This window comes from Lactuca saligna, chromosome 9, assembly GCF_052625555.1.
Source record: "Lactuca saligna cultivar CGN05327 chromosome 9, ASM5262555v1, whole genome shotgun sequence".
Taxonomy (NCBI): Eukaryota; Viridiplantae; Streptophyta; class Magnoliopsida; order Asterales; family Asteraceae; genus Lactuca; species Lactuca saligna.
Window position 1 is genome coordinate 52,802,994 of NC_136425.1, and position 14,507 is coordinate 52,817,500.

Genomic DNA, 14,507 nt, shown 5'->3' on the forward strand with positions numbered 1-14,507 from the left:
ACTTTACGTGTAGATATTCATCCAAGAAGGTTTTAGGGTTCAAAATGCACCAAAAGAGTAGATCTAAGGTCTTCATGCAATATGGGTCCATAAAGGTAGTAGATCTGAGCTCCTGGAGCTCAACCATGCCTAGATCTAGTGGCCAATCAACTTATTACGAAATATGATGCACATACAAGTTTGGGGAAGGGCTCAAGGAAGACTTTAATGGAGTTATAAGCATAGAGATAGGGGGTAAACGAGTTTTACCTCAAAGAAATCACTCAGAGAACACTAAGATGCTTGGCTTCCTTCCCTTCCTCTTGATCTACTCCACTTCCTTCTCAAAATCTTCAAGAACACACACTAAAATGCCTCAAACTCACAAGAACACGAGCTAAAACGTATGGCGAGCTTCTGGGGGTGAATGGGGCGGAGTTAGGGCGCAAATGGTTGTTTAAATAGGGTGCAAACCCTTGGAAATTAGGGTTTCATCAGACAGTGCAGACTCGCTGAGTCCATAATATGGACTCGTCGAGTCGCCATCTTAACCGCGCCCCAAAGTCTCGTCTCTACTCAGCGAGTCGGGCCTCCAACTCGCCGAGTCTACGACCAAAAACTCAAAGTACTTAGGCAAAACTCACGTACCAGGAACCATGTGCTACATGACCTTAGAAGGTCGTTTGAGTGAGTGCATGGCATGTACTCGCCGAGTCCATGGGAGGACTCGACGAGTTGAGTCGGGTTGCCCCGCGACTTGCGATCTGTGTCGACTCGTGGAATGTAGGGTTGACTCGGTGAGTCAAGGGAGAACCAGGGGCGAATAGGACAGGCGTGTACTCGCTGAGTCACCTTAGTCCACTCGGCGAGTAGGGTCAGCTATGATCGTTGACTTTCGTTGACCTTTAGGATTCCGGTCAACAGTTGGACTTTTGAGTCAAGGAGGGGTAAAATGGTCTTTTACCCTTCTGTGGGATTTTAGAAAGGGGTGTAGCATAGCCTTGAGATCCGTAAATGATTTGGAATGATTATTTGTTGTGATTAAGCGAGGCTAGGTCGTCGTTTCGAGAATCAGAGATATCGAGCACGTGAGATTCTAGACATCATACGAGGTATGTCTTCTCACTATATTGTACCTGGAAGGGTACCTATGTGTGACCGGAAGGTCTGGTATTCTATTGGGGCGAATGTGTGTAAGTGGTATATTGGGCGAAAGGTCATGGCTTGGAAGGGCGAATGTGTGTAAGTGATATATTGGGGAACTCACTAAGCATTTATGCTTACAGTTGTTGTGTTTTGTGTTTCAGGTACTAGCGATGACCGTGGGAAGGCGTCGACATGACTCGTACACACACACGCAGGCGGACTTGGATATGATTGATCTTGGGATTTGATATGTTTTGTACTATGATTATGACACTTTGGATTTTTATGGTTTGATTTGGATGAATTTATGTTTTTAAGAAATAAAAAATTGTTTTGAAAAATTAGGTTGTTACATTTTAGAAATTTATAAATAATTACTATTAGTTTTTAGTTTGTAATTTATTGTGATGCATTTATTTATTTTTATTATATTTCTATTATATTTAATTTTTCGTATATCAATATCATTTTCATTATTGATTGTGTTTTTATTTACACTTTATTCAAATTTATATTCCATTTTTATAAATCATAATTATATTAAATATGTTCACGTATATAACATTTGTTTGTGTGTGTATATATATATATATATATATATATATATATATATATATATATATATATATATATATATATATATATATATATATATCAAACAATATATACAAAAGTTATATTTTTTGATATATTTAATTTAATAAAACTTTAAAAATATTTTATCCGTAGTTCCCATGGATTGTAACATATTAAAATATTTAATTACTAAATCCCGAAATATTATTTCTAAAAATTTCAAAATCGATTGTTTTAGTAAGAATATCAAAATTATTTCAATATTCCAATCACAAATCTTATCGTATTTCAAAAACCTTCAAAATCATTCATCATTTTAATGAATCCTATAAAAAAAATTATATTATTCTACATACCAACTATACAAATCAAACTTATGCTACGTTTATTTTGTTAATATAATATTTTATTTTATTTTATTTGTTTATATAGTATTTGTAATAATAAAAACCGTGGTTTACACGGATTATAACTTAATAAATTTATATAAAAGAAATTTAAAGAAATAATCCCTAAAATAATAACAAATACATTTTTATTATTCTGATTATATCCGTTCTTTTATTAACTTATTTATTAAAAAAAATACATGATTAATAATTGTCGTACCATATAGTAAACGGAGATGATATTTCTACTTATCAATTTGATGCTTCCACTTAAAATAAAATTGTTTTTACGATTTTACCCTTATTTTGATTTTTACAAAATATGATGAGATATAATTAATCCGCCTCTTATCCTTAGCAAATTTAAGCACTTCCTTTATTTAACACTTACCAAAATTAATTTGTTTCTATTTTTTATCTTTATTTGTCCTTACAAAAATTAGTTTGTTTTCTTATTTATTTTTCAAACAAACCCACTAAGTGGTATCTTTAATTCGATCAATCCATTTAAACTTTTTAATTTGAACGTAAAATCTAATAAAATTTAATTAATAACAATAAAATGTTCAAACTAATAGATATTAAATCACAATAAGATGTTCAACCAAAATAATCAAATCATAATAATGTTAAAAAAGTTGACAATGAAAAAACATTCACCTTACACCAATTACATATCACCACTTATAAAAGTTGGATACACATTTAAATCAAATAAGTTGCTATATTTTCTTATTCAATTGGAAAACAAAAATAAATGAAAGATTGTGCGATTGTGATGAGTCTACAACCTCAAATCTTCAAAATCTCATGCGGTAGATTTTTTATTTATAGTGTTGGTATAACTTTTGATTGATGAATCATCGACTCAAAAAATATATTAAATTCAGTCAAAAATTTAGTAATCATTCATTTACTCGTATCTTCCAAATGAACTATGAAGTGTCTAAGAGCAATTTATCTGATTTAAACGCATATTTAACTTTTTTTTAAGTGATAATATGTAAATGGAGTACAATGATTAAAAAAAAACAAATTAACATTTATTGTGATATAAATTGATATGGAACAAATTATTTTTGTTATATATTATTGTAATATGTATAGATAAATAAATAAATAAATAAACAAACTAGCATTTTGGGTCAAAATTATCAATGGTCTTCATAAATTGGTGGGTGCAAATAATAGGTTTGGAGCAAAACATCATTGGAAGAGTGTATGGAACAATATAGTAAAATGCGTACAAAAGTTAGAAAAAATTAACATTTCATTCGATGATGTAATGCATTAGGAGGAAGCTAGTGGCACATGGGTATCTTATTTTTGCTAGAGATGGATGGTTCTATGTGGCAGCTCTACGGGAAAGAATTGAAAGAGCATCATTTCTGGTATGTGACAGAATCTTCCCGTGGATTAAACTGGTTCTATTAAAAGTATTGGGCTTTATTTGGAGAGCGAAACAAAGTCGAATACCCTCAGCTGAAGCACCCAAAACCAGGGGAGTTACAATAGACCCAACTATCTGTGGTGCCTGTAATATGACAGATGAAACAGGTGATCATATTCTTGCAACATGCACGTTGGCAAGGGATGTATTACGAATGATCCTTCATTGGTGTGGTTTACTGGAGACAGATTTTCATTCAGTGTCGGGCATAATTGATTATGCATCTAGATGGGGAAACTGTCCTAAGAAGAGAAGTAGATTAAATGCGAGCTTATTTGGTACCATATGGTATTTATGGAGAGCCCGGAATGATAGGATCTTTAAAAAAATTGTCTTAAATTCAAAGAGAATGACATATGTGTGGATTAAAGATAGGGGAGCAAATAATAGTATAGATTGGAGAGTATGGAACTCCTTCCTTTATTCTATTGATGTATTGTAACTATATTGTCTATTAGCTGCTTGCTAGTGGGGTTATTTTCATTAATATGTATTATACTGCCGGTTAAAAAAAATGATAAATAAGAAAGAAAAAAAAAAAAACCTTGCCCGTGTTTAAGTTTAACAAAACAAATAAATGGGTTGGTTTGATTAATAACTCAAAAATCAAATTAATTTTTCTAAGTGGTAAATAATTGACTTTTTATAAAGAAACTATTGTTTCAACATAAGGATGAACTTCCTCGAGCCCGATTGGTCCACTGTAAAAGGGGCTCGTATCAAATACCTGCTTGAAACTCTTATCGGCAACATTGTACCTAATAATCCGATTCCCTGGAACTTGGATCACGAAGAAGGTTTCATCCTCTTCTTCACCCCTAACCACATCTAACAACTGATAATCGTAATAAATTGGGATTGAAGGATCTGGGTTTATACGGATCATCTCCGGGTAAGCATTCAGAAACTCAACAAGCTCCACTCGATACTTAACAAACCACCCAGAATGATCCTTCAACATCTCGTACACGTTCAATTCCAAATGGTTCCGACTGCCATCAGGAGTATCCGCCAGATGAAGATGGCCTCGTGACTCCCCAAAGTAAATGGGCATATACCCGAATTTATAACCTCCACAAGATGCATCCGGCACTGTCAATGGCAACGGTGTAAACTCTTCCGTGTCGAGTTTAAAGCAAGATAGCTTAAAAGTGTTGGGAACCCAATGAATCGCTTGATTCCAATAAACACCATGGAAGAAGTACGTATTATGCGGAGCAGAAATAGATTCATCCGAAATCTTCCATTTCCGTGTCTCAGACGAATAGATTTGAATCTGAAATAGGTCCTCCTTAGGTTTAGCAAGATTAACACAAACAACTTTGAAATGGACACAATCTGTTCGATCAAATGCCAGACCCATAAAACGGATATTTTTGCGAACATCCTTGCCTCCAGGAACCGCTGGGATGATTACAAATTGCCTGGTGGTGGGATTGAATACATAATATCTACGATCACGCTGGCTCCCTCGTTTGCTACAACAGAGCATTAATCCATTACAGGATTGCAGGATTTTAATGCCACAAGGATCAGGGTAGAAGTCGAGATTACAACGAGGGGGAGTTGCTGGGTAACTTGGGTTCTCACCATCAAATCGGATATACATGCTGTAATAAAAGAAGCCAGGAGAGATTGAAGATTTTTTATACAGGAGGGTGAAACGCGGGTCACTCAAAAGGGAACGACAGTGTTTGGATACAGATTTGAATTGAAGAACAGAAGTAACAGGAAGTCGGAGAAGGATTTCGATCAAAACATCATCGTTTGAATCTATTAAAGCTGCAGACTGGTTGTTCTTTGTGTTGTGGGTTTTTTTGATTTTGGATCTGGTGTTCGCCATTTTTGGAGTGGGTAGAAGGCGTTGAAGAAGAGGTGTATTTAAGGTGTGGTTTCATGGTCAAAGATTGCAATGGAAGCTGATAGTAAACAGAAAACAAGATTGCCTTGGAAGCTTTACCAAAGGTCATGTTGACGCGAATTTGTCAAATAATTTTAAGGCCTCTAAAAAAAGGACTTTACATTTGTGAAAACTGAATTTCCATTTTTTTTCCCATTCCAAGTTTCCAACAACATTCATTAGAAAAATATTAGATTTGATTACAAATTTGGTCGATATGTTTGCATTTTTAGGTCTAATATTTTCTTAATCTAATTTGGTCCATGTTTCTATTTTTCCCAAACAGTTATGGTTTTAAGTATGGTATAAAATGACTATTTTATCCCTTATAATATTTTTACAAAATTTGGTTTGGATCAATGAGAGTAAGCATGAGAAAACATGTATAAATAATCAACACGTGTTGATACCATTTGTTTTTGATACTTTTGGTTTGGTAACACCAAAAGGTATGGAGTTCATCAACATAATCTCACGAGTCATGAATTGTAATATTATTAAATGAGATCAATGGATATAGTTTTTAGTACACTTAGTTTTGCAATAAAGAAAATGGTAGCCACACAACTTGTTGTTGGTTTTCCTTCAATTTTCAGGTCAAATTAATATTTTATATTTAAAATGAATTGTTTTTATCTACGAAGAATAAGTAATTAAACATAACAGAAGACTCATGAGCCTTTTGGTTTCCAAGAGAAAACGATTTTATTTAAGATGGGTTGTTCATAACATACTTCACGTGGGCTACTGCATGTCAATGCTTTAGATTATTTTCAGACACAAATGTTGTCCTCTGGATTCACAGTATATTATGTTAATAACATACTACTATTTCATACTTTTACACTATTGCACTTTTTTTTTTTTTTTTTTTTTTTTTGTATCGAGACATTGTATATTTAAAAATCTACCCAAGAATAACATTGTGCTTTCAATTTATTTTGTTCTTATGGTTGAAGTAAATAACAACAATATGTAGTCTTTTTGTGCCAATGGTATATAACATTTTCAAAGACTAATTAAAATAGTAAAAATCAATGCAAAACCTTCAATTGGAGTGCTTAGCCTTTTGATTCCTCATAAAGTAATAGTAGAAAATAGGATTTTGAAGGTTACACACAAACTGGACCTTACTATTTATATTAGAAAGACACCAAAGATTCAATATAACGATGAACATATATGCCTCTGGTTTGTCCGATCTTGTCAGATATCTGCTTGAAACTCTTGTCGACAACATTATACCTTATGACCTTCCCTGGAACTCTGATCACCATAAATGTTTCTTCTTCTTCTTCACCCCTAACCACATCAAACACATCAAATTCGTAATAATCCAAGCTCAATGGATCTAGATTGCTACAGATCATCTCCGGGTAAGCATCTGTAAGTTCATCAAGGTCAACTCGATACTTAAGAAACCACCCTGAATGATCGTTTAGCATCTCGAACACATTAAGCTGTAAACGATCGACCCTCTCCACCAAATGCAGATGACCTCGCGACTCCCCAAAGTAAAGTGTCATCTCCCAGTTTTCAAAATCTTCAGATGGCAACGATTGAAATTCTTCTGTGTCGAGCTTAAAGTATGACTTCTCATCGAACGGATACCAGTGGATCGCTTGATTCCAAAAAACTATGTAGTCGATAGAGCAATCGGGTAAAGACATATAATCATCTGAAATCTTCCATTTCCCTGTTTCGGAAGAGTAGATTTGAACCTTAATCACATCGTCAGGCTCAGGAAAGTAAAAGCAAACAACCTTGTAGTGAACACAATCTGTTTGATGAAATGCCAAAGCCATAAATATTATGGTTTTACGAAAAGCCATGCCTCCGAGAATTGATGGGATGACTGCAAATTGCTTGGTGGTGGGATTAAATACGTAATATTTATACACACGTGCGTCCCCTTCATTGCTACGACAAAGCAGCAATCCGTTACAAGATTGCATGATTCTAATACCACGAGGATCAGGATAGAAGTCGAGATTACGAAAAGGAGGAATGCTTTCGTTCTCATTATCAAATGGAATACACAAACTGCGAGCAAAAAAACCAGCATTTTTATAGAGTAGGGTAAATCGCCGGTTACTCAAAAGGGAACGCCAGTGTTTGGATACAGATTTGAATCGAAGAACAGAGGTTACAGGCAATCGGAGAAGGATTTCAATTAAAAGATCGTCGTTGGAACCGATCAGAGCTCCAGACTCCGTGGCCAGATGATTGGTGTCGGCCATGGCAGCCTTCGAGAACCAGAGGTTTATGGTGTTCTGGATTTTCTTGATTTTAGATCTGGTGTTCACCATTTCTGGACTATAGGTTGAAAGCCTTGAAGAAAGAAAGGGTTTTTTTTTTTTTTTTTAAGTTTTGTCATGGAAGCTGATAGCTAATTAGCTTGCCATGGAAGCTTTGCCTAACGCTTTAATTCTTTGCTGACGTTGACTTGACTAGGAAATGTCCTTGATTGAAAAAAGTATGTGGTTTTCACCGTTCTTTTCAATTCAGCCTATAGTATAATAGTCTTAAAAGTTCATGAAAAAAAGAAGAAGCTATTTTTAATTACTATTTTTGTTGTACTTTTAAGACCGCATGCAATGGTGATCACGTGTTCTAGGTGGCCACTAACCGCATGCAATGCAATGTATCATTTAACCTCGAATCACCATTGTCTAAGGGGTAAGGGTTGTTTAGTATAAAAAACTTTCAACCTCTCCTGGGCCGGGCCCAAGGGGTGGGCAAACTTGGGCCATGGCCTAGGGCAGTAATGGGCTAAGGGGTTCAATTGAGTGGCTAAATGATACATACGACACAGGGGGCAGGATAGGTAAACACAACGTCATCGGCTTTTGAAGACGAAGACGGATTGTGAAAAGCTTCTTATAGTTCGTGTTTTGCTTGATTGCTTTAGGTATCAAATTTTCCATCTTCATGTCCTATGATCTACGAATTACAATCTTTTACTCTTATTATGCGCTCTGAATTCAGATTTTTGAGGAGATTGTTAAAAATTGTTGCTAAATAAGTTTCTTTCTTTAAAGGCTAAAATATTAAAAGATTGTTGTTAATTTTTAGTATTGATAGATTGTTGTTATTTTTAATTTTGCTTCATTTTTCAAATGTTGAAACTTTAATGATTGGAAGATTTTTGAAAGCTAAATTAGTATTGAAAGATTGCTGCAATTTTTTTTAGATTGAGGGGTTAAACCCTTGAACTCAGTACATTAGTCTAAATGAGATACGTTTTGCTCTTTGTAAAGGGCATCATTGTATTAGTTGATCAAAAGTTATTTCAAAGGATCAATAGTTAGCCTTCTATGTAACTTACTAGATTTTTCTCTCTTTCGTGGGAACAGGATCATGAATGAGTAAGAGTGAGAACAGCTGAACAGGGCCCACAAGCTCATTGATGAGTTAATGGCTAGTAATATGGAGGATTTAGATGGAAACGAGTGATTTTATTTATCCAGTCAAGAATTACAACTTCCAAGAGACCAAGACATCCATGAACTTCCTAGAGTTGACTTTCTTTATCCAGTCAAGAATGTAGTAGAAGACTCTCGGAGCATATTGACCGATGATTTGCCAGATGTTATGAAAGGGAGAACACTTGCGACACAAAACAAGATTATTTCCCAACAACCTCCTATCACAATCTCTAGGTGGTTCCCCCACGCCACCTAGGATTCCATATTTGGCAATTATATCAAAGGATCCGTTCTCCACCCATGATGTTGATTCACCTCCCGCGACTTGTACAAAAATCATTAGTATAGACTCTAGGGTCAAGTCATGCCATTGCCAACAAGGACATGGAGTTGCTGGTTTTTAAATCTTTTTGCAATCGATAGTTTCAACTTCGGAAAAAAGAATTGACTAAATTGCAAAAATTGTCTATTTTTTTAGGGTTTTAATCCAAACTCTGACTTTTTGGCTTCCTGGTCCTTTTTGACCATGTTTGTTTGTGATTTTGGTCCTTCAGAAAACTGAAAAGACTAAAATGCCCTTTCTGATATAATTTTTATATTTTTCTATTTAATTTAAAGGAAAAAGAAAATAAATAACTAATTTGGCCTCTCTCTCTCTCTCTCTCTCTCTCTCTCCCTCTCTCTCTCTCCACAAAGTCATCCAAAGTTCATATTCTCCATCCAGTTCATCCAATTGCAACCCTAAAACATTAAAGATGTTCATAAATTGAAAATGATAAATGCCTACTTGCCTAGATCATCCTTGTAATTGGAAAACTAGTCAATCTCTACCAACCTTCACTTTAGCCATAACCTCCATTGACCATCTTCATCCACCACTGCATCGCATCTACTCTGTCTCACATCCCCAACTATGCAGATCGATCTATCTTTGTGTGTACAACCCTAAGCCCCTAACTTTGCCATATCAATGTAGGTTTGACTTCACTGCTTTAAGACGATGGACTGAAAGGAAAAAAAAGGAACGAATGAAGGGGAAAGAAAGAAGGAGACGGTGAGGTGGGCCTCAAGAACCTTAGTCGTCAATTGATTTTACAAGCATGTCAACTTAATCTGCGTAGCTTAATCTACGTTTGATAAATCTCCATTCCTACATCGCTAAGCACTTCTGCACCACATCACCATCTCCATCATCTACAATCCAAAATGAAACAGAGAAACCATGGGTTCGTGTTATGACATCATCTGAATCCGTTGTAATCGTTGTTGTAGAAGACAATGAACAATACTCGATTTTGATTTCTAGATTTCTGGATTTGGAGGGTAAGAAGAAATTCATCAGAGCCAAACAACACCACTGAAGCAAGGAAAGAATGAGCGAGACCACAAATTCACACAAGGATTTTGATACATTGGAGCATGACCACAAAAAAAACTGGAAGAGATTAGACCTATTTGGGGCTGCAACCAAGGGGTTTGGTTGGAGAAGATTAATTGGGGGGAGGGGGGGTTGGTTTGCTTCACCGTCGCTAGAAAGTTGCATCTAGATCTAAGGTCCCTGCCAAATTTTTGCAGCCACTTTCTTTTCCTTGACCCATGATTTCTTTCCTTCTTTGATGTGTGTATGAGGGATAAGAGAGAGAGAGAGAGGGAGGGAGGGAGGGGGGGATAGTGAGAGTGAGAGAGATACATATAGAATAATTGATGGTGGTGGTGGCGGATAGTGGTGGCTAACGGTGGTGGGTGGGTATGTGTTTGTGTGTTAAAGAAGAAAGGACGAGAGGGAAAATATGATGGCGTACCAGTTTCTAGAGAGAGGGGGGGGGGGGGGGGGAGAAAGAGGTGGTCCGGTTTTATATTTAGTTTAGACAGGGACCACAACTGCATGTAAACTAGCTTAAAGTGACCATCAATCCAAAAAATCCAAGGTTTGGACTAAAACCCCAGAAAAATGCATACCACATGGACCATTTTTGTAATTTTGTCAAAATAATTTAATAAAAAATTTATTTTACTTATATTAAGTGATAAAACCATTCATATACGTATATGCGTGTATCTTGTCATGCACAATAAGTTATACTAGAATTACAATGGAAATATTATAATTTAAACAATTACCTTCAGCATTATATCGTTAACATCACCATTGTTGTATAGTTGCTCGAAAGAAATCAATAAACATCGTTATTGGTAGTTGTAACGCCTGTGTTTCTGGGCCTGTCATTAATGATGATATAATAGTCTAGGTTAACATTTGTATCCCGTATTGAAATAATAGAAGTGTATTATTTGAGTATTATGTGTTTTGTGCTTAATTGCTTAATTATGTGATTTGATTAATTAAGAATAAAAATAAGCATCAAAATTTAAGTATAAAATAAACTTGATATCTTTAAATAATGTTGTAGTAGTTGAAACAAGGTTTCCGAAGAAATAAAGAATGCCGAAATCCGAGTTATAACAAAGAAGTTATGACCTGTCGAAGTTTCGCGACAAAACCGGCAACGCTGAATGACGTAAAAAGTGAAATTTACGTTAGAGCGATATTTATCCTTAGTGATCTAAACGAGAATCGAATATCTCGTTGTTAGTATCAAAGCGATAAAAAGTTAGGCGAGAACGAACGTCAAACGAAGAAGTTATGAATTTATAACGAAATTTTATGTCCCGGCCTATTAAGAATAAATAATAAAAATAAAGTCAAAATTAGCCGACGGAGTCTAAACGAAAGTTGTAGAGCATAGTCTCACCTTCGCGTGGATATAAAGAACGTCAAAAACGGAGTTCGTATGAAGAAGATATGAATTTTCGAATTTTATTAAATAATTAATAATTAAATTTAATTATTAAACCTCGGTATTATCCGGAGCCGAGTCACCGGACTCATCCGGAGTAAGCCCCACGTACGGCGAAGAATGTCGACACTCGCACTCGAGGACTTCGGTACGTAAGCAATGACGATTTCGGAGGCTTACGCCCCGTGTAAGGCAGTACGCCCCGCGTACTGCGAGGCCTCAGCCTCCTACAAATAGGATGCGAGGGGTCTGGGCTTAATTGCTCATTTCTCCTCCATTTCGTGCCGAAGCTCTGCATTTTAACCCCCGAAGCCCCGGTAATATTCCCGAGTCCCGAAGCAAGTCCCGAGATCCCGAAGATCCCGAGAAGTGCGGTTTCCGAGCCGAAGCTCTGCCCGCGAGAAGTTCGATTTTTGTAGAGATCTTCCAGATCTGCTGAAGATTACTACTTCTACAAGCCGTAGTGCTGTCCGATCATCTTCTGATCAAGTGAGTGTGTAGTTAATTTCTTCTAATGCATAATTATGAAGTATTTTATACGAAATACGTGTTATGTGTATAATTTTGTTGTTATGTGCGTGAATGTATATTCACTCTCTTCAATCTCATAGATCTGATTTGTTTTCTATGAAATATGTGTTATGTGGGTATGCCTCATCTGTTATGTGAAATATGTATTGGATGAAAATGCTATACAGGTTTTAAAGTATGTATAAAAACATATATTTTTATCTACTAATAAGTTGGGTAGAACATGGGTACATAGTTGGTGTGTAATAAACAGATGAGAGACCTCGATGTTGTTGTTGTTGACCTAGTTATTCAGCGGAGTATGGATAACGACCACAGACTCCTTCTAGACAGTCTCGTGGAACGCTAGCAGGTTCATAACTTGTAGGTGTTGTGAACGATGTGTTCACTGGTGTACTCTATCCCCCTCATGGTTGCCTTTAGGATATCTATTGTTGAGGAAACCCCTTAGCAGTAATGTCCGTCCCGATGAAAATCCTAGATTAGGTCCCTTGAGATAGATGTTGTTTTAGGGACGTAAAGTGAAGATAACGGGAATGGGTAATCGGGATAGTGATTGGTTGGTGAAATTAAATATAATTTATTTATTGTGGGTTGAAAACCCTATATGCTCACCAGGCTCCCAAGCTTGACCCACTCAGTTTTATTTGTATTACAGGAAGTGGCGCAAGGGCGTAAAATGGATGAACCATCAAGTTGTTTTGTTTACAAGTCTGCATATGTATATATTTATTGAATGACTTGTAATGTTATCATTTATGCTTATTGGTCTGTATCGGAACATGACACCCCGAGTTTTAATTATATAATGAAAATGCATCTCTTGATGAAATGCTTGGATAAATATTATTTTATCATGTTTTGTTTTGGGAACAAATTCCGCAACACTTTTAAATCAAAAGGATTTACTCTGAAATTATTTTAAAAAGCATAAATGAAAATCGGTCCGTGATTTTGGGGATGTCACAATAGTTTTCGTGCGTCTTTTAATAACGTATTGATGGAGTCGGTGATGTTTAATTTCATTATATTACACAAACCACAGGGAAACACGACCTTCCTCTTTTTTGGTAACCAATTCTCTCTTGTTTGCTAATTTTTGTTTTCATATTCATCAACAAATGGATAAAACAGAGTTTGTGATGTGCGTTCAGAAACTAGGGCCGGTCCACACATATATGGGGCCAGGGCGAAAAGAAAAAAATAGTCCCTTAAAGACAAATATAAAAAAGAGTAAATAAAAGTATCAATTATTTTTCACTATAGACGTGTTCAATTATCAATAACAAACAAGACAAATTATTTATCTTTTCAACTAATTTGAGTTTGAACCAACTTTACGATTTAAAAATCATTAGGTAATATATATATATATATATATATATATATATATATATATATATATATATATATATATATATATATATATATATATATATATATATGATAACGTGCACTAGCAAACACGAAAAGAACTGAGCCAGAACGCCCGAAGGCTTAGCGCCCGGCGGGAGAGACCTAGTAAACCCTCGTGCTCACTAGCGCCTCTAAGGGCAAGGCGCTCCCTCAGAAAGGCTCGCGTCCGCTAAGGATGCCTTCCACTCCAAGAAAATGATACGGTCAAGCAACAAAGCAGACAATCTGGGCACTATTGGTCGCACCAATAGCAGCGCTTTAACAAATAGTGGAGCAGAATCCTCCAATCAGCGCCCCTGATCCTATCGCCTCTAGCGATCCAGTCTCATACGTACGATTATGAGCGTCTAGTATAAAAGGCTACGCTCACAGCCCCGACAGGTAAGTAGCCTTCTCCAAGTAATACTCCCAAAAACCCAAATTCACCCAACTGACTTGACCGTCGGAGCGTCTTTCCGGGAGCTCCTCCCGGAAACGGATGACGACCTTCATTCCGTTGTGATCTTGCAGGAACAATTAAATTGTCGGTGTCGAAGCTTACGGAAACCTGAGACCAAGGTCACATCATTTGGCGTCATCTGTTGTGTGACAAAAGACACAACCAAAAGCACATTGTTCACGAGAAAGAAATGGCATCAGGCGACAATAGAGGTTCCAGTAGGACACCGGCTAGTCTTATCCGGCCAATGACGGCGTTAGAAGAAACGCCACCACCCATAGTGGTCGTAGGAGTGGTGCCAAATGAAGGTGGTTCGGTGGTGACCGTCGAACCACCGGGAAGACAACAACAAATGCCCGGCGAGGAGCACTTTCCCTCCGCCACTGTTCTTTTATATGGGTTAGTTTACTCTATTCCCAAAAAAGTAGCATCATATTTACATTTAGGAAGCATTT

The 14,507-nt window shown here is 36.3% G+C and overlaps 2 protein-coding genes across 2 annotated transcripts; both read right to left on the bottom strand.

Moving 5' to 3' along the window:
* Positions 1–4,100: 4,100 nt before the first annotated feature.
* LOC145014214 (F-box protein At5g07610-like) lies at positions 4,101–5,472 on the bottom strand. Its single transcript, XM_078972586.1, has one exon. The coding sequence runs from the start codon at positions 5,381–5,383 to the stop codon at positions 4,184–4,186; it is 1,200 nt and encodes a 399-aa protein (XP_078828712.1). The 5' UTR covers positions 5,384–5,472; the 3' UTR covers positions 4,101–4,183.
* Positions 5,473–6,487: 1,015 nt separating this feature from the next.
* On the bottom strand, positions 6,488–7,903 carry LOC145014271 (F-box protein At5g07610-like). The gene has a single exon (XM_078972654.1). The coding sequence runs from the start codon at positions 7,747–7,749 to the stop codon at positions 6,583–6,585; it is 1,167 nt and encodes a 388-aa protein (XP_078828780.1). The 5' UTR covers positions 7,750–7,903; the 3' UTR covers positions 6,488–6,582.
* Between the last annotated feature and the right edge of the window lie 6,604 nt (positions 7,904–14,507).

What these genes read in the sequence shown, in the direction of transcription:
- LOC145014214 (XM_078972586.1), bottom strand. Translation starts at nt 5,383, where the DNA reads ATGGCGAACACCAGATCCAAAATCAAAAAAACCCACAACACAAAGAAC.
- LOC145014271 (XM_078972654.1), bottom strand. Translation starts at nt 7,749, where the DNA reads ATGGTGAACACCAGATCTAAAATCAAGAAAATCCAGAACACCATAAAC.